The sequence below is a fragment of the Peromyscus eremicus genome, chromosome 7 (assembly GCF_949786415.1).
Source record: "Peromyscus eremicus chromosome 7, PerEre_H2_v1, whole genome shotgun sequence".
Classification (NCBI taxonomy): Eukaryota; Metazoa; Chordata; class Mammalia; order Rodentia; family Cricetidae; genus Peromyscus; species Peromyscus eremicus.
Window position 1 is genome coordinate 14,614,680 of NC_081422.1, and position 26,904 is coordinate 14,641,583.

The window sequence follows — 26,904 nt, forward strand, 5'->3', positions numbered from 1 at the left end:
AATGGATAAAAAAGGAGAATTACCTGAGGGAAACCAGTCTGCAATCTGAATAGAGGGATTCATTCTGGACCAAGGGTCCAAGCTGAAAAGGAAAAGCAAGGGAAGAGGTAATGGAGGAGAGAATAGGCCTTATCAAACTGGAAGGTATCAGAATGAGCATCTCACCAGGTGCTGCAGGATCTTCTCAGTGGAATTATACATGGCTGAGCTCATGTCTGCTGAGTATGGGAGGTTGGAGATAGTGAAATTGAGTGTGAAAGTCTTCAAATGCCCCATGGCTACAGGAAGAGAGGAAGAGAAATAACCACAAATTACAGTTTATGTGGGATAAGTCTGAACTCCTGCACTTATCAGGTCATCTTTCTCATTGTATGATTACCAACAATGTACCCATCTATGAAAGAACCTGAATAGCTCTTCATCTCCATGTCACACCAACTATCTTTTCTGAATGTTCTTCACCTGCATTCTCTCTGCTTCAGCGTTACAGCTAGGTCTTATCCTCTTCTATCCATGGTAAAATCCTAGAATACCCATTGGATGACTTGTCTAAAGGATGTTATCTATGCAACCCAGCCGAAGAATCTTTATACAATGAAAATCTCACTAAGACTGCCCCAACTCTAGGATTACTCATTACTCTTTTGAATTTTCAATATCAAATTCAAGTTTATTTTACTTTGGTTTTGTTTCATGCGCGCGCGCGCGTGTGTGCGTGTGTGCGTGTGTGTGTGTGTGTGTGTGTGTGTGTGTGTGTGTGTGTGTGTGTGTATACCCACACGTGCAAATGTAGGGGCCAGGGATTGATACCAAGTATCTTCCTTAATCCCTACCAACATTATATATTGAGGAAGGGTCTCTTATTAAAACTCAGACTAGACTAGCTGGTCAGTTTTGATGAGGATCCTCTTTCTTATCTTTCCAAGTGCTGGGATTACCGATAGGCTACCATGTTGGGATTTTAACTGTAGTCCACATGTTTGTTTAACAAGCACTTTAACCATTGAGAAATCTCCCAAATCCCAAGGTGAATCTTCTTGATTAGGCATTCAAGGTCCTTTGATTTGTTATCTTTTATCATTTAGTTACTTATTCATTCCTCAACTACCAGTATGGTCCTGTGAGTCCAGAACTAGACATCCAGAAGCTATACTGGGAGCTTTTTTGGTTCAGATAAACCAACTTCTCTATTCTCCCATCACATTATGTTGCTGTGAGCCATGGAGTCGTCACTGAGGGAATACTCCCAGTAAAACTCCACAACTTATTTATCTGGGTCACTTCTACTCATCTTGAGAGATTCAGTTCAGGAGCAACATTCTCCAGAAAGTCACTCCCTCTTTATATTATGGTATGTGACTCCTCTCCCACAAAAGTCCCTCACTGTATTAATTCAGAGTCTGGTGGTTGCATGAATGGAGGCATCTGATTGAATTGCTAGACATATCTTTATTATTATACTGATGGCCTTGACACTAGGACATTCACATCCTAGTTTTCTAGTTGTCATATGGAAGTTAGGTAGTGAGGTGTGGAATGGGAAACTCATCTAGGATAGGAAAAAGAACTGCAACATACCTGTTGTGGGTTCTGGCTGCACAGATTTTGATGGAGAAGCCAGGATGGTGGTAGGTGACCCAGGAGCTAGGGAAAAGATTGTCATCAGAATAGACAGTGGCTTCACATAATGAGAGAACTTTCCATCAGTGGTCCAAGCCATGAAAATCATTCCCAGATGGATCATAAACAAGAGTAAAGGAAAAAGAGATTGCCTAAATGAAAGGGGACAAGTCTGTGAATGTAATCAATTCAAGATAGTGAAAGTGGATAGCAGGAGAGGGTAAGCAAATAGGCCAGATGAATTGGAAGACAAAAAATGTAGAGGATATGAATGCATGAGTAGAAGGATGATAGATAAATTGATAGTCAAAACAAAATCAAAGTGTAAAAATAAAGAGAAGGTGGAATGATGGAAAGAAGATAACATTTAAGAAAGAGTAGATAAATATATGTACATGGTATAGATGATAGATGGACATGTGGGTGGTAGATGAATATATGGGATATATGGTGTGTGTGGATATTTGGATGGATGGATGGATGGATGGATGGATGGATGGATGGATGGATGGATATAGAGAGTAAGAACAGGCTGGAGGGAACAAATGCCAAGAAGATAACTGGATAGAGAATATTGGTAGATGAGTAGATAGATTGACAAACATAGATAAATGGTTAGACACATGAGTCAGTGGGTGCATATATGAGTAGGTACATAGATGAATGGATAAGAGAGTAGGTGAATGGATGGATAGGTAGATACATATACCAATGGAGAAAAGACAGAAAGAAGTAATTTCAAGCAGGCAAATGGACAGAAGGAGGTGGTCTGTAGATGGATGGACAAATTGATAGATACAGAAGTAGGTAGATATATGGATGGATGTTTAGGTAGGTAGGTGGTTGTCTAGCTGGCTAGCTGGCTCTGTAAATATATGTATGTGTTGGTAGATAGAGAAAGCAAAGAATCAATTAATGAAGGATAAGCAGGGCAATGGGTGGAAATATTGATGGATGGATGGATGCAGGGGGGAAATTGATTAGCAAATCAACTGTAGAAGGAAAAACAGAAGGAATAAAGGTAATACATGAGAATGGGCAAGAAAGTGGATGGGAAGATAGATAAGTAGATATGCAAATAGATGTATGAGTAGATATGTAGATGGATGGATAGATGGAAATGTAGTATTTGAGGATGAATGAGTAGAAAAATGAAAAAAGGATAGCTACAAAGACAGAGAAATGGATCACTGAACAAGAGAATATAAAAATTTTTCCAGGATCACTTAAGTAGCCATCAGAATTTTCAACTTAATAATGAAGCTCCTACTAGGGAACATTTTATTTGTTTTAAAAGATGTAAACTCCAGTCTTCATCTGAACTCAGCCCTGTAATTCTGCAGGCAACACTTGTATAAACATCTTTCTCTAACTAAGAGGAGTGAAGAAAAATCTAACACTTGAACTGAAATTCCAAGAAGAGGCCAGAGACAGCAACCTTTTTCCACTAAGGCCTTAGTTCCTTTCCAGAGATTGCCTTGTGCTTATGGCAAGTTTTCTTTATAAATGAAGAGAAATGTGTGGACCAAGACCTAGATAGACCAAATTGATACATACTTGTAGAAAGTCCTTCTGCACCATGTTCATTATAACCTATAACACAAAATGCACACATAAGGAAAAGTAGCAATAAGGTCCCACACACCGTGTCTTGGTACATGTGGGGCAAATATGGATGCATGTCTTTGTACATAATTATTTAGAAACTACTTCTGTTCTAAGAGCTAACATAAATATCAACATGAACAAGAATTTATTGCCATTTCTGCCAGATCCAATACTTCCTTACCACTTCTAGAGGATGTTCCTAACAAGAGCGTCTCATAAGAACTACTGTCATACCTTAATCCCCATTTATATGTACCCACTTACACTATCATCTTCCCTTGTACTCTCCCTCTATCTATTCATCCAGTTGATATTTATTGAGTACTTTCTATATTCCCCACTCCCATTTGAAGAATATAGTGTTGAAAAATATCCATGCCTCACTGTAGTTTACTTCATATGTAACTTATTTGTCTCTGGTGCTAAGCTTAATGTTTGGCTAAGATTCTTCGTACTATTGAGTAGACAACATATTGAAGCATATGACTAACCTACTTTATGAAGGCTAAAACCCTATTTGTGTCGTGCAACTTCTGAATTATAGTGACCAGATGAAAACTCAGATCATCAAAATTCTGATTAGCAATAAACCTGTTGTAGGAGTATGAATTCCCCTTTCCCTTCATTCCTTATTGTTAAAATGAGGGTAATAGAAAGACAAGACACCAACACTTTTGAATGCAGGAAGCAATTAATCTTGAACTGAACTGCAAGCTCATTTATTGCTGACTGGTGTACCTTGTAGCAGAAGGTGAAATGCAGGTTGCTGAGAGAAAATTAATTAATGTTTTTACCTAGCTGTGGACCTTGTGTGTTACAATAACAAATGGGCAGCAAAGATGTGCTCAATAGTGCAATTGTGGCATGACTATTATGGGTAACCAACTGACTTCAGAATGGATACTGGAATTAGTTCAATGGAAGTAATTTATTCCTGGTACCATAAACCTTCTAAAAACCTTTGACTGAGAAGATAATTATCCCTACATGGAAAAATTACTTTGTTGTTCCAAATAGACATGGCAACAAAATGCTTTGCAAATATTTATATTCATAACTATCGGCTGTGGTGATATACTTGTAATCTAAGAAATAAAGCTTGCCTTGAAGATAAGAGGACAGAGCTAGCCACAGAATTAGCAATAGAGGTCAAGTAGTAGTGGAACACACCTTTAAACCTAGCACTCAGGAGGCGGAGGCAGAGATCTGTCTGGATTTCTGTGAGTTCAAGGCAACACTGGGCTAGATAAGATTAATCCAGTCTAAAAGAGAAACAGCCAGGCAGTGGTGGCACACACCTTTAATTCCAGTACTTGGGAGTCACATGACTTTAATCCCAGTACTAGAAAGGTTGAGACAGGAAGTGATATGGCTGGGCAGAGAAAGAAATATAAGGCAGGAGGAGACAGAAATTAGGCCTTTTTGGCTGAGTACTCAGAGGATTCATGGAGTTGGCTAGGTGAGAAGTGGCTGTGACTTGTTCCTTTGTCTCTCTGATTTTTCAGCATTTATCCCAATATCTGGTTCTGGATTTTATTATAAGACCATTTAGGATTTGTGCAACAATAGGCACTGACATTTCAGGCTTGATCAAACAAGCAGAGTGTGGAGAAAAAATTGCAGACTTAAGGTATTGAGAATGACTGTTGAGTGCTCAGGTATAAAGAATTATTTATAATATCTCCTAAGAAGCTCAGAGAAATTTTCATATACTCAGAAGCGTGTGAACATAAAAATGCTTGAGAATATCGCATAGCAAATCAGAGAGCATACTCACCATTGACATATAGATTGTTCTTGTCCAGTGAGTAGTTGCCCAGCTGGGTGATTCCCTGGGTTAGATTTTTCAGCTCTGAGTACAGTCCTTGGATGTCCATCCCAGGATGTGAAGAGTCATGGTGGTAGGTGCAGATGGCATCCACAACAGTGGCTGTTCCATTATTCTTAGGCCTAGAGAGAGAGGAGTGTGGAGATTTTAGAAAAGTCATAATGAAGATCAGAATCAGAGGGAAGAACCAGGAATGAGAACGGTATCAATAAGCAATGGTCATTCCTTGCCAATGGTCAGAAGGTAACCTCACCTGAGGGAATCCAAACTGCAAGTTGAGTTGAAGGAGCCATTTTGGAACAAGTGTCCAAGCTGTGGATGGTGAAGGAGGAGGGAAATGAAAACAGGCATTGGAAAGGGGGTCATATGGGATTTATCTCCCCCAGACTGCTTGAATAAGGTTCTCACCAGGTACTTCAGGACACTCTCAGTTGAGCTGAACACAGCTGAGCCATTGCTCATATTTGATGAATATGGAAGATTGGTTATGGTAAAGTTGATTGTTAGGATCTCCAGATGGTGCCCCATAGCTGCATGAAGAGAAGAGATACAACTGAAAATTAGCTGATACCAGAGTAGAATCCTGTTCTCATCAGCTTATCTTCACTTCCACCCTCTTAACATATAACAAAATAACCATTCAGGTCAGAAACTACACAACTTCTTAGCTCTACATCATACAAATCACCTTTTCTGAACATTCCTTACATTAATTCTGTATTTGTTCTAGCTTAAGTCTTATCTACTCACAACCAGAATTTTTTCCTTCAGACTCAATGGATGCTCTGTCTAAAGATGTTCTCTATTGTGAGCACTAGGAGTGCCTTTCTGAAATTAAAATTCTCACTAGGACGGTTCATAGTCCAATACTACCCATGGTTCCATGTGTACTTTCAGGGTCAAGTACAAGCTTGAAAAATTGACACTTGTGGTGGCTAATATTGTTTGGCAAGTAGTCACACTTGGGAAGAAGGATTACAGAATTGCATCCATCAGACAGACCTTTGGGCATACCTATCTGGTATTACCTTGATTGCTATTTGATGTAGGAGACCCATTCAACTATGAGCAGCACCACCACCAGTCAGGTGGGCTTGGGATGTACAAGAAAGCTAAGAGATATGAACCTGAAAATAAGCCAGTATGCAGTGTTCCCCCATGGTCTTCTTTAGGTCCTCTCTAGCTTTATGCCTTGAGGTCTTACTTGGCTTCATTTAAGTATAGACTGTGACATGGAACTGTAAGTTGAAATAAACTCATACTTTCCCATGTTCCTTTAGACTATCACATTTATCACAGCAACAGAAGGCATCCCACAGCAGCTTTCAATGCTGTGGGATAATGCTTTTGTACACTGGTTTAATAAAATGCTGATTGGTCAGTAGCAAGGCAGGAAGTATAGGTGGGATAAGCAGACAAGGAGAATTCTGGGAAGAGGAAGGCTGAGTCAGGAGTCACCAGTCAGACACAAAGAAAGCAAGATGTGAAGGCAGAGCTGAAAAAGAAAAGGTACCAAGACACATGGATAAACACAGATAAGAATCATGGGTTAATTTAAGTGTAGGAGGTAGTCAATAATAAGCCTGAGTTAATGGCCATACAGTTCATAATTAATATAAGCTTCTGTGTGGTTACATGGGTCTGAGCCAGCTGTGGGACTGGCAGGTAAGAGAGTTTTGTCCTGACTGTGGGCCAGGCGGGACCAGGAAAACTTCAGCTACATTTCAAGTCATCTTCCACTAACTTCCGTTCTCATTTACTCATCTATCCTGACCCGAGCACTATGACTCAGTAGGTGCTAAGCAGGACACAGAGAGGCTGCACTGGGAGTTGAGCAATATGATTCATGGAAATCAAAATCCTCTCAATTCTACACATCTATCACATTGTTCCTGGTCACTGAGCCCTCATATTGAAATCCTCATTTCCTGAAACATTTCATTCTTACTTTATCTGGATGACTCCTACTTATCCTGAGAGATTCAGTTCAGGAGGAATATTCCTCAGCAAGCCTTCTCCTTTCTACATTATGTGATATGCCTATTTCCATCAAAATCCCAACCCCACAACTAACAAAAGTATTGCAGTAGTCTATTTGTCTCACATGCCTTTTGGCTGAATGTGGACAAGTACCCGGTTAGATTATTAGTCTAATCCTTGTGCATTTTAAGATGACCCTGACACTAGACCTTCATATGCTGGTTTCCTAGCTCTATCTGGAAGACATATGGTGGAGGTGTGGGAAAAGGGAACTAATAAAAAATAGGCAATGGTATCACGAGATACCTGTGGCAGGTTCTGGATGCAGAGATGTAGATGAAGAAGGTAGGGTAGTGCTGGCTGGCTCAGGAGCTGTAGAGAGAGTAGTCATTGATGAAATCCTCATTTCCAAGAACATTTCATGTTTCATTTTTCTGGATCACTTTTGCTCATCCTGATTCAGTTCCGTAGGAATTTTTTTCTCAGAAACCCTCCACTTTCTACATACAACAAAGACTGTCCATAGCTAGAGAAGCTTTTCTAGATGCACAACCACCATTCACAGCTGAACCATGAACTACATCGAAGAGTGATTGTGTGAGTGAAAAAGTGAACAAGACTATCAATGGAATCAAATCAAGATAGTGAGCTTACTGATCAGCATAAAGGATGTGAAAAGAGCACAGATGGATTAGGAAGATAGAAAATACAGAGAATAAAATTATGGATATAAGGAGGGATAAAAAAAGGAGAGCATAAAAAGAATTCAAGAAAAATAAAATCAAAGACAATTTGGAAGGATAGAAGAATGGACAACTAAGTGAATGAACTTGATGATGGGTAAACAAGTGAGTGAGTGTGTGTGTGTGTGTGTGTGTGTGTGTGTGTGTGTGTGTGTGTTTGACTCAATGGGCAGATTATAGTGTAGTTATATAGATGTGTTGATGAACATTAAATAGATGGGTAGGTGGATGGATTAGTAGATAGGTACTACATTCATAGATGCATGAATGGATTGGTATGTGAATTCACAGAAGAAAGAAAGATAGAATGTGATTGCTAAGCAGCCAAGCAAACAGAAGAAATCAGTGTAGAAACAGATGAGTGAACTGAAAGATACATAGGTAGGAGCTGACAGAAGAGTGGGTGTTCATACCAGCCTATAATATATGGATATATAGGCATGTATGTGATTGATGAAAGGTCAGGTGGATGTATGTATGAATGGATAAAGGAAAAAAGAAATTAAATATGAACTGGAAAATGGACTGTAGTATGGGTTTATCAATGAAAGTGGATGAGTGAATGAATGCAATCATGAATAAAGGATGGAAGAGGAAAAGAAACAAAGGAAATACAAAACAATGGGTGGGATAATGGATGGATGGATGGATGGATGGATAGATGGATGGATAGATGGATCAATGGATGGATGGATTTATGGAAATGTGATATGAGTTCAGGAATACCTAGAAAAGTGGAAGAATGATCAGCTGGAAAGATAAATGATGAATAGGCTACTAAATACCCAAAACTCAACTCCAAATGATTAAACAACCTTTACATAAGTCCTGGTAACCTGATGTAATTTAGGAGAAAACAGAGAATACACTTAAACTTACTGGCACAGGAAAGGATTTGGGGGATAGAACCTGGATAGCATAGTCTTAAAGACTAATAATTAATAAACAGTTTCCATGAATCTAAAATGCTTCTCTATAGAAAAAGATAGCATTGTTTTAAACAAAGCAGCTTCCTACAGAATGGCAAAAATCTCTATTAGCTACATATCTGACAGAGTGTTTGTGTCTAGAATATACAAAGAAATTAAAAAATTAACCACCAGGAAAACAACCCAATTCAAAATTTGTGGCATTGGTCAGATAATTCACACAAAAAGAAATACAAATTGTGGAGAAACATTTTTTTAAAAAATTCAACATCCCTTGGTATTAGGGAGAAGAAAATTAAAACTTCTTTAAGATTTCATCTTTCCTCTATCAGAATAGCTAAGATCCAAAACAAAACAAACAAACAAAATAAATGACAACAAATGCTGGCATGGATGTGGGGGTTTAACCACTACAGAAATAAGTGTGAAGGTTCCTAAAAATACCAGTAATAGATCTATTATGAGATCCAGTGTTATCACTCTTGGGTGTACACTCAAAGGAGTCTAAATACTGCTATCTAGAAACATGCATGTCCATGTTTATTGCTGCTCTATTTACAATATCTAGGAAATTGTAACAGTGTAGATGTCCATCAACTGATGGATACATAGAACAATTGGAAAATAACACTATATTTTTCCATAGTAAGAATAGTACAATTGTCATCATCTCTGTGGATCCATATTGTATTAGTCCTGTTGTATGTGGAAGATACTATTTCCTTGGAGTCATCTACAATTCTTTGACCTGTATTAGCTTAAAGCAGAAAGCTATGCAGAATTGAGAAAGGGAAGTGGACACAAAGTTCTATCCCTAGCCAAGAAGCTATTTGCAATTTATACCTGCTAAGGAAGGGAAAATAAATTATCCACAGTGGAGTGTCGGAAAGTATATCAAGCACACCCAGAGATGAACTCATTCCTATAAATAGTTGGAAAACAGAAAATGGACAGCATTTTTTTAAATTTGGTATGAGATTTTTGTTTCATATTCTATTGTATTGAAATTATTTAATATTACTTTTGTTTGTTTGTTTGGAATTTCACTTTTGTCTTTTGGGTACTTTGGGGGAGAGAGAGAAACAAAAGAAGAAAGAGAGAGAATGAAAATGAGTTTGAGTGAGTAGGTCAGTGGGGAGAACCTCAGAGCAAATCCGGGAAGGAAAATATGATCAAAATAAATTGCATAAAATTTAAATAAAAATGTATCTTTTAAGAAATGTTCAGGATATTGTTTGTGACTGGAAACAATAATTCTAAGTGATATAACCTGGATACAGAGAAACAAAGTCATATGTTTTTTATGGTTTGTGCCTGTTAACTTTGTATCTTTAGATTTGTGTGTTTCATTTGATATGATATGGTGATATTAAGGTTGATTGTGAATAATGGAATGGAAAGGGACAAACTGATAGGAGTTACCTAATCAAATGACCAGGTAGAAGGAAAATACAAGGATTGATAATTGATACTAAGGGCATTCCAAAAAGTAAGACAGAACTCTAATACTATAGAAGCTTCCTAAAGAATATGCATACACACTTATAAAGAGTCTAAATAGAGTTGCTATATAATAGGCAACAATGCCCCACTAGACAACACAGGACGACAAAAAAAGCTCAGCAGAAGGAGTGGATTATTCCTTTTGGAGTTGTTGGCAAGGGATGTGCTATCGACTCCTATACTGGCTATTGCCAGAGCTTTGGTAACCCTGCAGAACTTCAGGTGAGATCCAAATTGCTGAAGATACCACAAATTTGAAACACAGCATATGGAGAAATAAATCTGGAAGTTTCATCCCTTCTGGCTAGCTTTCAGAGTGCTGGAAGGTGCTGTGCATGCTACTGAAGGAGGAAAGGAATCACCAATCTTACTCAACTGTTAACGCTTTGAGCTACAGTAATGACTGAACTGGTAACATGTGTCCAATGATACAATAGCAACACAAATTCATTTTATAAAACTCTCAAAGAACTAATAAAAATCAGAAAAAAATGAAATAGAGAAGCCCATTTTAGTTAAAATACTAAAATAGTCATCAGTGTATGTAGTTTGATAATAAAGACCATGATGGTGACTTTTCTTTTTAGGAAACATAAATCACACAGTAAACATGTAAAATAAACCCCATAATGCTCTAGGTTACACTTTTAGAAATACATTTTTACAACCAAGAAGAATATGGATAATTCAGAAACCCAACATGAGAGCTGCAGTTTCAAGAAGAGACCAATGACTCTGCATCTTCCTTCCATTGAGAACTTGACCTCTCTGAAGACAATGGCTTGTATTAGCATCAATTTTCCTTTGGAAATGTGGAGAAAAGTATTAAGTAAGATCTGGATGGGATAAATTGGTACTTACTTGTAAGAGGTTCTTCTGGAGCAGGTTTATTATAACCTAGAATATAGAAGACATGTAAGGGGAAGGGAGAGCACAGGAAAGGATTCAGCATGCTTTTGTGCATATGGCACAACACCACCCTTATATACATTAGTGAACATATGCTCACATTATGAGATCTAGTAAATCATCCTGGAGAAGAATTTCCTGGTATTTCAACTATCCATCTCTTTCCATACCTCTAGAATGTTCCCAATAGGTTCTTACAAACCCTATTTTCATACCTCACTTCCATAATATTGTGCATCAATACTCACCATTATCTTTCTTTCTGCTCTATCACTATATATCCATCCAGATGAGCTTTACTGAACATTAGTATGGGTAGTATTCCATTTTCATTTGAAGCATATATTATGAACAGACAAATTGCCCTTCCCCACCAAACTGCACTTCACATTTGAAAAAAGGTACAGATGAAAGTTACTGGTTCTTTCAATCAGGCATAAGGTGTGGTTTATAGTAAATGCTGAATAGAAAATGAGAAGAGGCTGGAAATTATACACAAGTCCTTGCAATGGCTTAATGAAACACTGGATATATTAAATTGCACGGTGAAATTTCTATTGGTCAAAACTCAATGTAGGAAAGGCAAGTCCCTTTTTAGCTCTGTGCTTTGTTTCCTTTCTTTGTTTAAATTCAAAGTAATGTAGATACACTGTATCTTGTTGCCAAGTTCATGGGGTATTGTGGTTAAGTGGCTTGGCAATTGACAAGACATGGAGACATCAAACTGACAATTCTCTTGACACATGTGCAAGAAAGTTTCTCTATCTGGTTAGTTAGATAGAAAGAGAAAGTGTAAATAAATATGGGTACCCAAAACATTGGGATACATTCCTGGATTCAAAAAGAAGTAGAAATGAAGCTCAGGAAATGTATTTCTATCCCTCTGCTTGCTGACTTTCCACACAATATGAACATAGGACAAACCTTCTTGCCAGGCTATTTGTATGTGCTTCTTGAGTTTTTGAAAAAAGGTGATAAGAACATGCAATAAACTGGTCTTGGCAGTATTATCAATATTATTGATAGAAATAGAAAAAATAAAGGATGCCTAGGGGATATTCCACAGCAAACCACAAAGAAATTTACCATTGACATATAAACTGTCCTTGTCCAGTGAGTAGTTGCCCAGCTGGGTGATTCCCTGGGCTAGATTTTTCAGCTCTGAGTACAGTCCTTGGATGTCCATCCCAGGATGTGAAGGGTCATGGTGGTAGGTGCAGATGGCACCCACAACAGTGGCTGTTCCATTTCTTTTAGGCCTAGAGAGAGAGAGGAGTGTGGAGATTTTAGAAAAGTCATAATGAAGATCAGAATCAGAGGGAAGAACCAGGAATGAGAATGGTAACAATAAGCAATGGTCATTCCTTGCCAATGGTCAGAAGGTAACCTCACCTGAGGGAATCCAATCTGCAGGTTGAGTTGAAGGAGCCATTTTGGAACAAGTGTCCAAGCTGTGGATGGTGAAGGAGGAGGGAAATGAAAACAGGCATTGGAAAGGGGGTCATATGGGATTTATCTCCCCCAGACTGCTTGGATAAGGTTCTCACCAGGTACTGCAGGACACTCTCAGTTGAGCTGAACACAGCTGAGCCATTGCTCATATTTGATGAATATGGAAGATTGGTTATGGTGAAGTTGATTGTTAGAAACTCCAGATGGTGCCACATAACTGCAGGAAGAGAAGAGATACAACAGAGAACTTGCTGATACCAGAGTAGAATCCTGTTCTCATCAGTTTGTCTTCACTTCAAGTCTCCAACTATATCCCAAAGAATCCATTTGGTTAGAACCTACACAACATCTTAACTCCACATCGCACAAATCACCTTTTCTGAATGTTCTTCACATTAATTCTCACTTCATTCTAGCATAGTTCTTATGACCAGAATTTTTTCCTTCAGACTCAATGGATGCTCTGTCTAAAGATTTTCTCTATGCGGAGTAACAAGAATGTCTTTCTGATATTAAAACTCTCACTAGGAATGTCGATCATCCATTATTACCCACGATTCCCTGGGTATTTATGGCGAAATACAAATTTGTAAATTTGACACTTTGTGGTGGCTAATGTTGATTGGCAAGTAATCACACTTAGGAAGAAGGATTAAAGAATTCCTGCTATCAGATTGACCTGTGGGCATATCTATGGGGCATTTTCTTGATTGCTGTTTGATGTAGGAGACCCAGTCAACTCTGACCAGTACTACCACCAGGCACTTGGGCTTGAAATTTATAAGAAAGATAGCTGATATGAGCCTGAATGCAAGCCAGTCCTCCCATGGTCATCTTTAGGACTTCTCTCTAGCTTTAAGCCTTGAGTTCTTACTTGGCTTCCCTTAAGTATAGACTGTGACATGGAACTGTAAGTTGAAATAAACTCATACTTCCCCAAGTTCCTTTAGACTATAACGTTTATCACAGCAAAAGAACCCAACCTACAACAGCATTCATGTTATCTTCCATTGACTTCCATTCTCATTTACTCATTTTCCTGACCCGAGCACCCACACTTAGTAGGTGCTAAGCAGGACACAGAGAGGCTGCACTGGGAGTTGAGCAATATGATTCATGGAAATCAAAATCCTCTCAATTCTACACACCTATTACATTGTTTCTGGTCACTGAGCCCTCATATTGAAATCCTATTTCCTGGAACATTTCATTCTTACTTTATCTGGATGATTCAGTTCAGAAGGAATTTTACTCAGAAAGCCTTCTCCTTTCTACATTACATATGCCTTTTACTCTCACACTGATGCACATACACAAACACACAAACATGCATATTATTATAGTAATCTCTTTGTGTCACAGGCCTTATGGATACATGTGGGCAAGTATCTGGAAGACATATGGTGGAAGTATTGGACAGGAGATCTAATCAAAGATAGGCAATGGTATCACGAGATACCTGTGGCAGGTTCTGGATGCAGAGATGTAGATGAAGAAGGTAGGGTAGTGCTGGCTGGCTCAGGAGCTGTAGAGAGAGTAGTCATTGATGAAATCCTCATTTCCAAGAACATTTCATGTTTCATTTTTCTGGATCACTTTTGCTCATCCTGATTCAGTTCCGTAGGAATTTTTTTCTCAGAAACCCTCCACTTTCTACATACAACAAAGACTGTCCATAGCTGGAGAAGCTTTTCTAGATGCACAACCACCATTCACAGCTGAACCATGAACTACATCGAAGAGTGATTGTGTGAGTGAAAAAGTGAACAAGACTATCAATGGAATCAAATCAAGATAGTGAGCTTACTGATCAGCATAATGGATGTGAAAAGAGCACAGATGGATTAGGAAGATAGAAAATACAGAGAATAAAATTATGGATATAAGGAGGGATAAAAAAAGGAGAGCATAAAAAGAATTCAAGAAAAATAAAATCAAAGACAATTTGGAAGGATAGAAGAATGGACAACTAAGTGAATGAACTTGATGATGGGTAAACAAGTGAGTGTGTGTGTGTGTGTGTGTGTGTGTGTGTGTGTGTGTGTGTGTGTTTGACTCAATGGGCAGATTATAGTGTAGTTATATAGATGTGTTGATGAACATTAAATAGATGGGTAGGTGGATGGATTAGTAGATAGGTACTACATTCATAGATGCATGAATGGATTGGTATGTGAATTCACAGAAGAAAGAAAGATAGAATGTGATTGCTAAGCAGCCAAGCAAACAGAAGAAATCAGTGTAGAAACAGACGAGTGAACTGAAAGATACATAGGTAGGAGCTGACAGAAGAGTGGGTGTTCATACCAGCCTATAATATATGGATATATAGGCATGTATGTGATTGATGAAAGGTCAGGTGGATGTATGTATGAATGGATAAAGGAAAAAAGAAATTAAATATGAACTGGAAAATGGACTGTAGTATGGGTTTATCAATGAAAGTGGATGAGTGAATGAATGCAATCATGAATAAAGGATGGAAGAGGAAAAGAAACAAAGGAAATACAAAAGAATGGGCAGGATAATGGATGGATGGATGGATGGATGGATGGATAGATGGATCAATGGAAGGATGGATTTATGGAAATGTGATATGAGTTCAGGAATATCTAGAAAAGTGGAAGAATGATCAGCTGGAAAGATAAATGATGAATAGGCTGCTGAATACCCAAAACTCAACTCCAAATGATTAAACAACCTTTACATAAGTCCTGGTAACCTGATGTAATTTAGGAGAAAATAGAGAATACACTTAAACTTACTGGCACAGGAAAGGTTTTTGGGGACAGAACCTGGCTAGCATAGTCTTAAAGACTAATAATTAATAAACAGTTTCCATGAATCTAAAATGCTTCTCTATAGAAAAAGATAGCATTGTTTTAAACAAAGCAGCTTCCTACAGAATGGCAAAAATCTCTATTAGTTACATATCTGACAGAGTGTTTGTGTCTAGAATATACAAAGAAATTAAAAAATTAACCACCAGGAAAACAACCCAATTCAAAATTTGTGGCATTGGTCAGATAATTCACATAAAAAGAAATACAAATTGTGGAGAAACATTTTTTAAAAAATATTCAGCATCCCTTGGTATTAGGGAGAAGAAAATTAAAACTTCTTTAAGATTTCATCTTTCCTCTATCAGAATAGCTAAGATCCAAAACAAAACAAACAAACAAATAAATGACAACAAATGCTGGCATGGATGTGGGGAACAGGAGCAATCATTCACTTCTATTGGGGGTTTAACCACTACAGAAATAAGTGTGAAGGTTCCTAAAAATACCAGTAATAGATCTATTATGAGATCCAGTGTTATCACTCTTGAGCTAACCCTCAAATAGTCTAAATGCTGCTATCTAGAAACATGCATGTCCATGTTTATTGCTGCTTTATTTACAATATCTAGGAAATTGTAACAGTGTAGATGTCCATCAACTGATGGATTCAGAGTAAAAACTCAAAAATTTACACAATATTTTCAGCTGGTAAGAATAGTACAATTGCCATAGTCTCTGTGGAATCATATGTGTATCAGTCCTGTTGTATGTGGAAGATACTATTTCCTTGGAGCCATCCACTATCCTTGGAACTGTACAAGTTTAAAGCAGAAAAATTGCAGCACTGAGAAAGGAAAGTGGACACAATGTCCACCCCTAGCCAGGAATATATTTGGAATTTATACCTGGGAAGAAATGGAAAGTCAATTTTCTATAATAAAGTTTCACTGGGTATATCAAACACACCCAGAGATGGACTCATGGTCAGAAATAGTTGGAGAACCACAAATGGACACCATTTGTTTTCCTTTTTCAATTTCCCATGAGATTGTTGTTTCATTTTCTATGGTATTGAGATTATTTAATATTCCTTTTTTGATGGTTTATTTTTTTGTTTGTCTTTTTTGTTTGGATTTTCACTTTTGTCTTGGGGTACACTGGGAAGAGAGAGAAACAAAAGAGGAAACAGAGAGGAAGAAAATGTATTTTAGTGAGTAGGAAAGCAGGTAGAATCTGAGAGCAATAACAGGAGAGGAAAACATGATCAAAATAAATTGCATAAAAACTTAAATAAAAATGTGTCTTTTAAGAAATTTTAGGTAATTGTTTTGTAACTGGAAACAACCATTCTAAGTGAAGTAACCTGGATTCAGAGAAACAAAATGTTATATTTTTATGGTTTGTGACTGTTAGCTCTGAATCTTTAGATTTGAGTGTTTCATTATAGGATATGGTGATATTAAGTGTAGAAAGAGAATAATGGAATGGGAAGGCCAAATGAGGAAGGAGTTGCCTAGTCGAATGACCAGGAAGATCAGTAATAAAGGGATGAATAATTAACACTAAGGGCATTCCAAAAAGTCAGACAGAACTCTAATACTATAGAAGCTTCCTAAAGTATATGCGAACTCGCATATAAAGAGTCTAAATGGAGTTGCTACACAATAGGCAACAATGCCCCACTAGACACTGAGGATGACAAAACAAGTCCAGCAGCAGGAATGGATTATTCCTTTTGTGGTTGTTGACAAGTGCTGTACTATAGACTCCCAAACATTACTAGCTATTGCCAATGCTTTTGATAACCTTTCAGAATTTCTTGGTTAGCCCCAAATTGCTGAAGATACCACACATTTGAGACACAGCAAATGGAGAGATAAATCTGGTACTCAGCTTGAAGTTTCATCCCTTCTGGCTAGCTTTCAGAGTGCTGGAAGGTGCTGTGCATGCTACTGGAGGAGGAAAGGAATCACCAATCTTATTCAACTGTTAACACTTAGAGCTACAGTAATGACTGAACTGGTAACACATGCTCACCGGTGCAATAGCAACATAAAACATTGTATAGAACTCTCAAAGAACTAATAAAAATTAGAAAAAATAATAGAGAGAAAGTAATTTTAGTTAAAATACTAAAATAGTCATCAGAGTACGCAGTTTGATAATAAAGACCATGATGGTGACTTTTCTTTTTAGGAAACATAAATCACACAGTAAACATGTAAAATAAACCCCATAATGCTCTAGGTTACACTTTTAGAAATACATTTTTACAACCAAGAAGAATATGGATAATTCAGAAACCCAACATGAGAGCTGCAGTTTCAAGAAGAGACCAATGACTCTGCATCTTCCTTCCATTGAGAACTTGACCTCTCTGAAGATAATGGCTTATATTTGCATCAAATTTCCTTTGGAAATGCGGAGAAAAGTATTAACCAAGACCTAGATGGCAAAAATTGGTACTTACTTGTAAGAGGTTCTTCTGGAGCAGGTTTATTATAACCTAGAATATAGAAGACATGTAAGGGGAAGGGAGAGCACAGGAAAGGATTCAGCATGCTTTTGTGCATATGGCACAACACCACCCTTATATACACTAGTGAACATATGCTCACATTATGAGATCTAGTAAATCATCCTGGAGAAGAATTTCCTGGTATTTCAACTATCCATCTCTTTCCATATCTCTAGAATGTTCCCAATAGGTTCTTACAAAACCTATTTTCATACCTCACTTCCACAATATTGTGCATCAATACTCACCATTATCTTTCTTTCTACTCTATCACTATATATCCATCCAGATGAGCCTTAGTGAACATTTACTATGGGTAGTATTCCATTTTCATTTGAAGCATATATTATGAAGAGACAAAATAAAAAATAAAACACAGGTTGTGCCCCTCCCCACCAAACTGCACTTCACATTTGAAAAAAGGTACAGATGAAAGTTATTGGTTCTTTCAATCAGGCATAAGGTGTGGTTTATAGTAAATGCTGAATAGAAAATGAGAAGAGGCTGGAAATTATACACAAGTCCTTGCAATGGCTTAATGAAACACTGGATATATGAAATTGCACGGTGAAATTTCTATTGGTCAAAACTCAATGTAGGAAAGGCAAGTCCCTTTTTAGCTCTGTGCTTTGTTTCCTTTCTTTGTTTAAATTCAAAGTAATGTAGATACACTGTATCTTGTTGCCAAGTTCATGGGGTATTGTGGTTAAGTGGCTTGGCAATTGACAAGACATGGAGACATCAAACTGACAATTCTCTTGACACATGTGCAAGAAAGTTTCTCTATCTGGTTAGTTAGATAGAAAGAGAAAGTGTAAATAAATATGGGTACCCAAAACATTGGGATACATTCCTGGATTCAAAAAGAAGTAGAAATGAAGCTCAGGAAATGTATTTCTATCCCTCTGCTTGCTGACTTTCCACACAATATGAACATAGGACAAACCTTCTTGCCAGGCTATTTGTATGTGCTTCTTGAGTTTTTGAAAAAAGGTGATAAGAACATGCAATAAACTGGTCTTGGCAGTATTATCAATATTATTGATAGAAATAGAAAAAATAAAGGATGCCTAGGGGATATTCCACAGCAAACCACAAAGAAATTTACCATTGACATATAAACTGTCCTTGTCCAGTGAGTAGTTGCCCAGCTGGGTGATTCCCTGGGCTAGATTTTTCAGCTCTGAGTACAGTCCTTGGATGTCCATCCCAGGATGTGAAGGGTCATGGTGGTAGGTGCAGATGGCACCCACAACAGTGGCTGTTCCATTTCTTTTAGGCCTAGAGAGAGAGAGGAGTGTGGAGATTTTAGAAAAGTCATAATGAAGATCAGAATCAGAGGGAAGAACCAGGAATGAGAATGGTAACAATAAGCAATGGTCATTCCTTGCCAATGGTCAGAAGGTAACCTCACCTGAGGGAATCCAATCTGCAGGTTGAGTTGAAGGAGCCATTTTGGAACAAGTGTCCAAGCTGTGGATGGTGAAGGAGGAGGGAAATGAAAACAGGCATTGGAAAGGGGGTCATATGGGATTTATCTCCCCCAGACTGCTTGGATAAGGTTCTCACCAGGTACTGCAGGACACTCTCAGTTGAGCTGAACACAGCTGAGCCATTGCTCATATTTGATGAATATGGAAGATTGGTTATGGTGAAGTTGATTGTTAGAAACTCCAGATGGTGCCACATAACTGCAGGAAGAGAAGAGATACAACAGAGAACTTGCTGATACCAGAGTAGAATCCTGTTCTCATCAGTTTGTCTTCACTTCAAGTCTCCAACTATATCCCAAAGAATCCATTTGGTTAGAACCTACACAACATCTTAACTCCACATCGCACAAATCACCTTTTCTGAATGTTCTTCACATTAATTCTCACTTCATTCTAGCATAGTTCTTATGACCAGAATTTTTTCCTTCAGACTCAATGGATGCTCTGTCTAAAGATTTTCTCTATGCGGAGTAACAAGAATGTCTTTCTGATATTAAAACTCTCACTAGGAATGTCGATCATCCATTATTACCCACGATTCCCTGGGTATTTATGGCGAAATACAAATTTGTAAATTTGACACTTTGTGGTGGCTAATGTTGATTGGCAAGTAATCACACTTAGGAAGAAGGATTAAAGAATTCCTGCTATCAGATTGACCTTTGGGCATATCTTTGGGGCATTTTCTTGATTGCTATTTGATATAGGAGATCCAATCAAATATGAGAAGTACCACCACCAGGCAGGTGGCTTGCAATATACAAGAAAACTAGCTGATATGAACCTGAAAGCAAGCCAGTATGTAGCATATCCCAATGGTTTGCTTTAGGACTTTTCTCTAGCTTTCTGCCTTGAGTTCTTATTTGGCTTCCCTTAAATATAGACTGTGACATGGAACTGTAAGTTGAAATACCAAGTTCCTTTAGACTATAACATTTATCACAGCAACAGAAGGCATCCTACAACAGCTTTCAAGTCATCTTTTATTGACTTCCATTCTCATTTATTCATCTACCCTGAGCCTCCCAATTGACCCAGTAGGTGCTAGGAAGGACATAGAGAGGCTGCACTGGGAGCATGATTCATGGAAATAAACATCCTCTCAATTCTACGTATCCACTATAGTATTACTGGTCACTGAGCCCTAATATTGAAATCCTCATTTCCTGGAATATTTCATTCTTAGTTTATCTGGATGACTCCTACTCGTCCTGACAGATTCAGTTCAGGAAGAATTTTCCTCAGAAAGTTTTCTCCTTTCCGCATTATGTTACATGCCTGTTACCTTCCTACTGCCCCCCCCCCATTACACACTAGAAATATTTTTAGTAGTCTCTTTGTCTCACATGCCTTTTGGTTACATGTGGGGAAGTATCTAGTTTGATTGTTAGTGTGATCCTAGTGCATATGAAGATGACCCTGACACTAGGATCTCCATATATTGGTGTCCTAGCTCTATCTGGAAGACAGGTGGTGGAGGTGTGGGACAGGGGATCTAATCAAAGATAGGCAATGGGACCTCACCATACCTGTGTCAGGTTCTGGCTGCAGAGATATAGATGTAGAAGGCAGGATAGAGGTGGATGTCTCAGGAGCTGTGGAAAGGATTATCATAGTTGAAATCCACATTTCCAAGAACATTTCATGTTTCATTTTTTTTTCTGGATTGCTCTTACTCATTTTTATAGATTCAGTTCAGGAGGAATTTTTCTCAGAAATTCTTCCCTTTTCTACATACAATAAAGACTGTCTATAGTGAGAGAGTTTTTTCTAGCTATGGTCAGAGAGAGGTACAACCATTCACAGTTGAACCGTGAACTATACTGAAGAGTGATTGTGTGAGTGAAAAAGTGATTAAGCCTATGAATGGATTTAACCCAAGATATTGAGATTAGTGATTAGCATAAAGGATGAGCAAAGAACATAGATGGATAAGGATGATATAAAATAGAAAGGATAAATGGATTAATGGACCGAAAGTTATGTAAAAGGAGGGTCAAAATGGAATTCAAGAAGAATCAAATCAAAGACAATATGGAGAGGTAGAAGAAATGAGAGAAAAAGGTCAACTAAGTGAATGAATTTGATGATGGGTAAACAAGTATGTACGTGTGTGTGTGTGTGTGTGTGTGTGTGTGTGTGTGTTTGTCTGTGTCTGTGTTTGTATGACTCAATGGGCAGATTATTGCATAGTTATATAAATATATTGATGAGCTTTAAGTAGATGTGTAGGTGGATGGATGAGTAGGATGGATGGTACTGCATTCATGGATACATGAATGGACTGATATGTGTATTCACATGAGAAAGAAGGAGAGTGGATACCAAGAAGCCAAGCAAAGAGAAGAAATAGGTGTGTAAAAATTTGAATATACTGAAAGATACATAGGAAGTAGCTGACAGAAGAGTTGGTGGTCATGCAGGTCTTGAATATGTGGATATATAGGCAGGTATGTAGTTGATGAAAAGTCAGGTGGACGTATGTATGAATGGACAAAGGGAAAAAGAAGAAATAAAGTATGAGCTTAAAATGAATAATAGTATTGGTTTATCAGTGAAAGTGGTGAGTGAATGAATTAAATCATAAATAAAGGGATGAGAGAATAGAAACAAAGGAAATATAAAAGAATGGGCAAGAGAATGGATGGGTGGATGGATGGATGGATGGATGGATGGATAGATGGATGGACTGGCCAATAATGAATGGACCTCAGATGGGTAAATGATAGATGGATTGATGGAATGTAGCATGTGTTCAGGAATATTTAGAAAAATGGAAGTATAAACATCTGGAAAGATAAATGATGAACAGTCCAATGAACACCCCAAATTAACTCCAAATGATTAAACTGCCTTTACATAAGTCCTGGTACCCTGATATAATTTAGGAGAAAATGTGGAATAAACTTAAACTTGCTGGCACAGGAAAGGGTTTTGGGGACAGAACCTGGATAGCATTGTCTTAAAGACTAATAATTAATAAACAGGTCCACTGAATCTAAAAATCTTATCTACAGAAAAAGATAGCATTATTTGAATAAAGCAGCTTCCTACAGAATGGCAAAAATCTTTATCAGCTACAAATCTGATAGAGTTTGTGTCTAGAATATACATATAAATAAAAAAATTAACAATCAAGAAAACAACCCAACTGAAAGTGTAGCATGGCTCAGATAATTCTCACGAAATGAAAGATAAATTGTGGAGAAACCTTTTTTTAAAAAATGTTCAACATCCCTTTTTATCAGGGAAAAGAAAATTAAAACTTCTTTAAGATTTCATCTTACCCCTATCAGAATGGCTAAGATCCAAAAACAAAACAAAACAAACAAACAAATACATAAAAATGAAATGACAACAAACGCTGGCATGGATGTGGGTAACAGGAGCAGTTATTCACTATTGGGGATGTAACCACTACAGAAACACGTGTGGAGGTTCCTAAAATGGCAGTAATAGATACACTGAGATCCAGTGTTATCACTCTTGGGCATACACTCAAAGGAGTTTAAATACTACTATCAAGAAACATGAATATCCATGTTTATTTCTGCTTTATTCAAAATATCTAGGAAAGTGTAACAATCCAGATGTCCATCAACAGACAGAGACATAATAAAAATGATAGATTCTCTCAATATTTTTAAGCTGGTGAGAATAATACAATTGCCATAGTTGCCTTGAGTTCATATGTGTATCAGTCCTGTTGTGTCTGGAAGATTCTATTTCACTGGAGTCATCTACAATCCTTTGACCTGTATTATTTTAAACCAAACCAAATTACAGCATTGAGAAAGTGAAGTGGACATGAAGTTCCACCCCTAGCTGAGAAACTACTTGTAATTTATACCTGCTAAGAAAGGGAAAATCAGTTTTCTGCAGTGGAGTGTCACTGGGTATATCAAATACACCCAAAGATGGAATCATGCCCAGAAATAGTTGGAGAATCAAAATTGGACACCATTTTTTTCATTCTTAAATATGGTATGAGTTTTTTTGTTTCATTTTTTTCTTTTGTTTTGAATTTATTTGTCTTATTGATTTGGTTTTTTTTTTTTGGTTTGGATTTTCATTTTTGTCTTTTGGGTCCTTTGCAGGAGAGAGAGAAACAAAAAGAGGAAATAGAGAGGAAGAAAATGAATTTGAGTGAGTAGGTCAGTGGGGAGAACCTGAGAGCAAAACCGGGAAGGGAAACATGATCAAAATTGCATAAAATTTTAAATAAAAAAACGCATCTTTTTGAAATGCTCAGGTAATTGTTTGGCACTGGAAACAATCATGTTAGGTGAAATAACCTCAATTCAGAGCAACAAAGTCATATGTTTTTTATGGTTTGTGGCTTTTAGCTTTGAATCTTTAGATTTGGGTGTTTCATTTGTTAGAATGTGGTGATATTAAGGGTTGAAAGGGAATAATGAAACTGGAATTGTCAAATTGATAGGAGTTACCTAGTCAAATGATCAGGTAGAGGGATAATAAAGGGATGGATAATTAACACTAAGGGCATTCTAAAAAGCCAAACAGAAGCTAATACTATAGAAGCTTCCTAAAGTATATGCATACACACATATAAAAAGTCTAGGTGGAGTTGCCTGATAATGGGGCCCCACTTGTGCAGTGGGATATTCTGTATGGCAAATGTGTTGCTGATTGGTCAATAAATAAAACACTGATAGGCCATTGGCTAGACAGGAGGAGACAAGGAGGAGAATAAAGCTGGGAAGTAGAAGGCTGAGTCAGAGAGACACTGACAGCTGCCACGATGAAAAACAGCATGTGAAGATGCCGGTAAGCCACGAGCCACATGGCAAGGTATAGATTTATAGAAATGGATTAATTTAAGCTGTAAGAACAGTTAGTAAGAAGCCTGCCACGGCCATACAGTTTGTAACCAATATAAGTCCCTGTGTTTACTTGGTCAGGTCAGAGCAGCTGTGGGGCTGGCAGGTGAGAGAGATTTGCCCTGACTGTGGGCCAGGCAGGAAAACTCTAGCTACACACTTGACACCATAGGATGACAAATAAAGGCTTAGCACCAGGAATGGATTATTCCTTTTGGATATTGAACTCGAGTTGGAAGAGGCGAGTCTGGTCTCAAAATGGATGATTCCTTTTGGAGTTGTTGGCAAGTGATGTACTGTAGACTCCCAAACATTACTAGCTATTGCCAATGCTTTTGGTAACCCTCCAGAACTTCTTGGTGAGACCCAAATTGCTGAAGATGCCACAAACTTGGGCCATAGCACACGGGGAGGTAAATCTTTTACTCAGCTTGAAGCTTCATCCCTTCTGGTTAGTTTTCAGAGTGCTGGAAGGTCCTATGTATGCTACTGGAGGAGGAAAGGAATCACCAATCTTACTCAACTGTTAATGCTTTGAGCCACAGTAATGACTGGCATGGTAACATGTCCACTGATGCAATAGCAACACAAATTCATTGTATAAAACTCTCAAAGAACCAATAAAAAATTACACACAATAAACGAGAAAAGGCAATTTTAGTTAAATCATTGAAACAGTTACCAGAATTTTCAGCTTGATAACGAAGACCCTGATGTGTTGGGAGCTGGGCTGCATAGTTGCAGATCGGTGTATGAGTGCTTGTCCAATGGGTCTCCAGAGAAGGCTAGACAGTCTCACTTAGCAAGGAGTAGTGGACAGTGCAGAACACTGTCGGGGCTCTCTTCTCTCTTATATAGACTGATGATTCTCTTGGTTGTTTTAGTGTCATTTTGTCAATCATGCTTGGGATGGAAACCCTATGTTTTCTCAAATACCTTTCCCTGAATTTCTTGGAAGCTGCTGCTTCTCAGGTTTCTTTTCTGGGGATGCCACCTGTCACTTCAGACCCCTGGAGCTGTTCTAATTCAGTGCTGATAGGATCAGAGGCAGATCACTCCTATTTCTGTAAATATGTTTTGAATGACATTGTTGGTCTTGCAAATGTGTGCTTATGTTAATCACCTTTTAGTTTTTTAGAAAGAGAATGTACCTGGCTCGGTGTTTGGCCAAACTAGCAAAATGATTAAGTGTTATTTTTGGTTTAAAGATGTTTTGATGTAAAAGTTGGGAGAAAACATATTTGACATATTTGTTTTTGCTGGAGGTTAACCTTGTAGGATGGGAAATAACATGCTTGTTAGTATCAAAAAAGATTGTTTTTGATATATAAATGAAAATGACTGGAGATATTCAGGATGAGCCACTTGTGTGAAATTCATCTGGTGGTTGGACAATTCATTTCTTTGCACAGACGCCCTTTGCCTGTCTCAGGACCAGAACCCAGCCTGGGGCTTGGACCATAACATTAATGGGGACACTTCTTTTTAGGAGATGTAAATTACACAGTAACCATCTAAACTAAGTCCTATAATTCTATAGGTTACACTTTTACAAATATAATTCTCCAACCAAGAAGAAAATGGAAAATTCAGAACCAACATGAGAGCTACAGTTTCAAGAAGAGACCAATGGCTCTGCGTCTTCCTTCCGTTGAGAACTTGGCCTCTCTGAAGACACTAGCTTGCATTTGGGTCAATTTTACTTTGGAAATGAGGAGAAAAGTATGGACCAAGACCTAGGTTGGGCTGAATTGGTACTTACTTGTAGGATGTTCTTCTGGAGCAGGTTTACTATAACCTAGAAAATAGAAAACAGGTAAGAGGAAGGAAGAGCACAGGAAAGGATTCAGCATGCTTTCGTCCATATGACACAACACTGCCCTTAAAAACATTAGTGAACATCAATTCATGTTTTAAGATCTGACAAATCATACTGGAGAAAAATTACCTGGTATTTCAACTGTACCCATCTCTTCCCACACCTCTAGCATGTTGGAATAGGTTTTTACAAAATATATTCTCACACCTCACTTCCACAATATTAAGCATCAATATACACCATTCTCTTTCTTTCTACTCTACAATTATATATTCATCAAGAAGATCCTCATTGAGCAGTTACTGTGCATAGTATTCCATTTTTAATTGAAGTATATAGTATGAAGGGACAAAAATAAATAAATAAAACAAAGGGTATGTCTCCCTCCACTGCAGTTCACATTAGGAAAAGGTACAGATGAAAGTTGTTGTTCTTTTACAAGGTATGGTTTATAGTAAATGCTGAACAGAAAATGAAAAGAGGCTGAATATTGTACACAAATACTTGCAATGGCTTAGTGAAAGACATTGGATACAAAATCCTGCATGTCAAAATTTCGATTGGTCAAAATTCGGTGTAGGAAAGGCAAATCCCTTTGCAGCTCTGGGCTTTGTTTGCTATCTTTTTTAAAATTTAGAGTAATATAGATACGTTATATCTTCTTGCCAACTTCAAGGGGTGTTATGGTTAAAGTGGCTTTGACAAGACATAGAGACATTGAACTGATAATTCTCTGAACATACTAGCAAGCAAGTTTCTTTATCTGGTTAGTTAGGATGGAAACACCCAGTGTAAATTAATGTAGGGGTCAAAAACATTGAGATACATTCCTGGATTCAAGAATAAGTAGAAATGAAGCTTAGAAAATGTATTTCTAT

General features: G+C 37.7%; 1 protein-coding gene across 1 annotated transcript in view; it reads right to left on the reverse strand.

Annotated features, from left to right (window-relative positions):
* Nucleotides 1–26,904, reverse strand: part of Muc16 (mucin 16, cell surface associated) — a 200,071-nt gene that overhangs the window by 16,175 nt on the left and 156,992 nt on the right. Inside the window, exons 70-78 of the mRNA XM_059267231.1 lie at nt 17,826–17,861; nt 14,032–14,097; nt 5,465–5,586; nt 5,310–5,368; nt 5,006–5,178; nt 3,178–3,213; nt 1,579–1,644; nt 166–278; nt 24–82 (exon numbers count right to left, since the gene is read on the reverse strand). Coding sequence (XP_059123214.1) covers nt 24–82; nt 166–278; nt 1,579–1,644; nt 3,178–3,213; nt 5,006–5,178; nt 5,310–5,368; nt 5,465–5,586; nt 14,032–14,097; nt 17,826–17,861 — 730 coding nt within the window. The remainder of the gene's footprint in view (nt 1–23; nt 83–165; nt 279–1,578; nt 1,645–3,177; nt 3,214–5,005; nt 5,179–5,309; nt 5,369–5,464; nt 5,587–14,031; nt 14,098–17,825; nt 17,862–26,904) is intronic.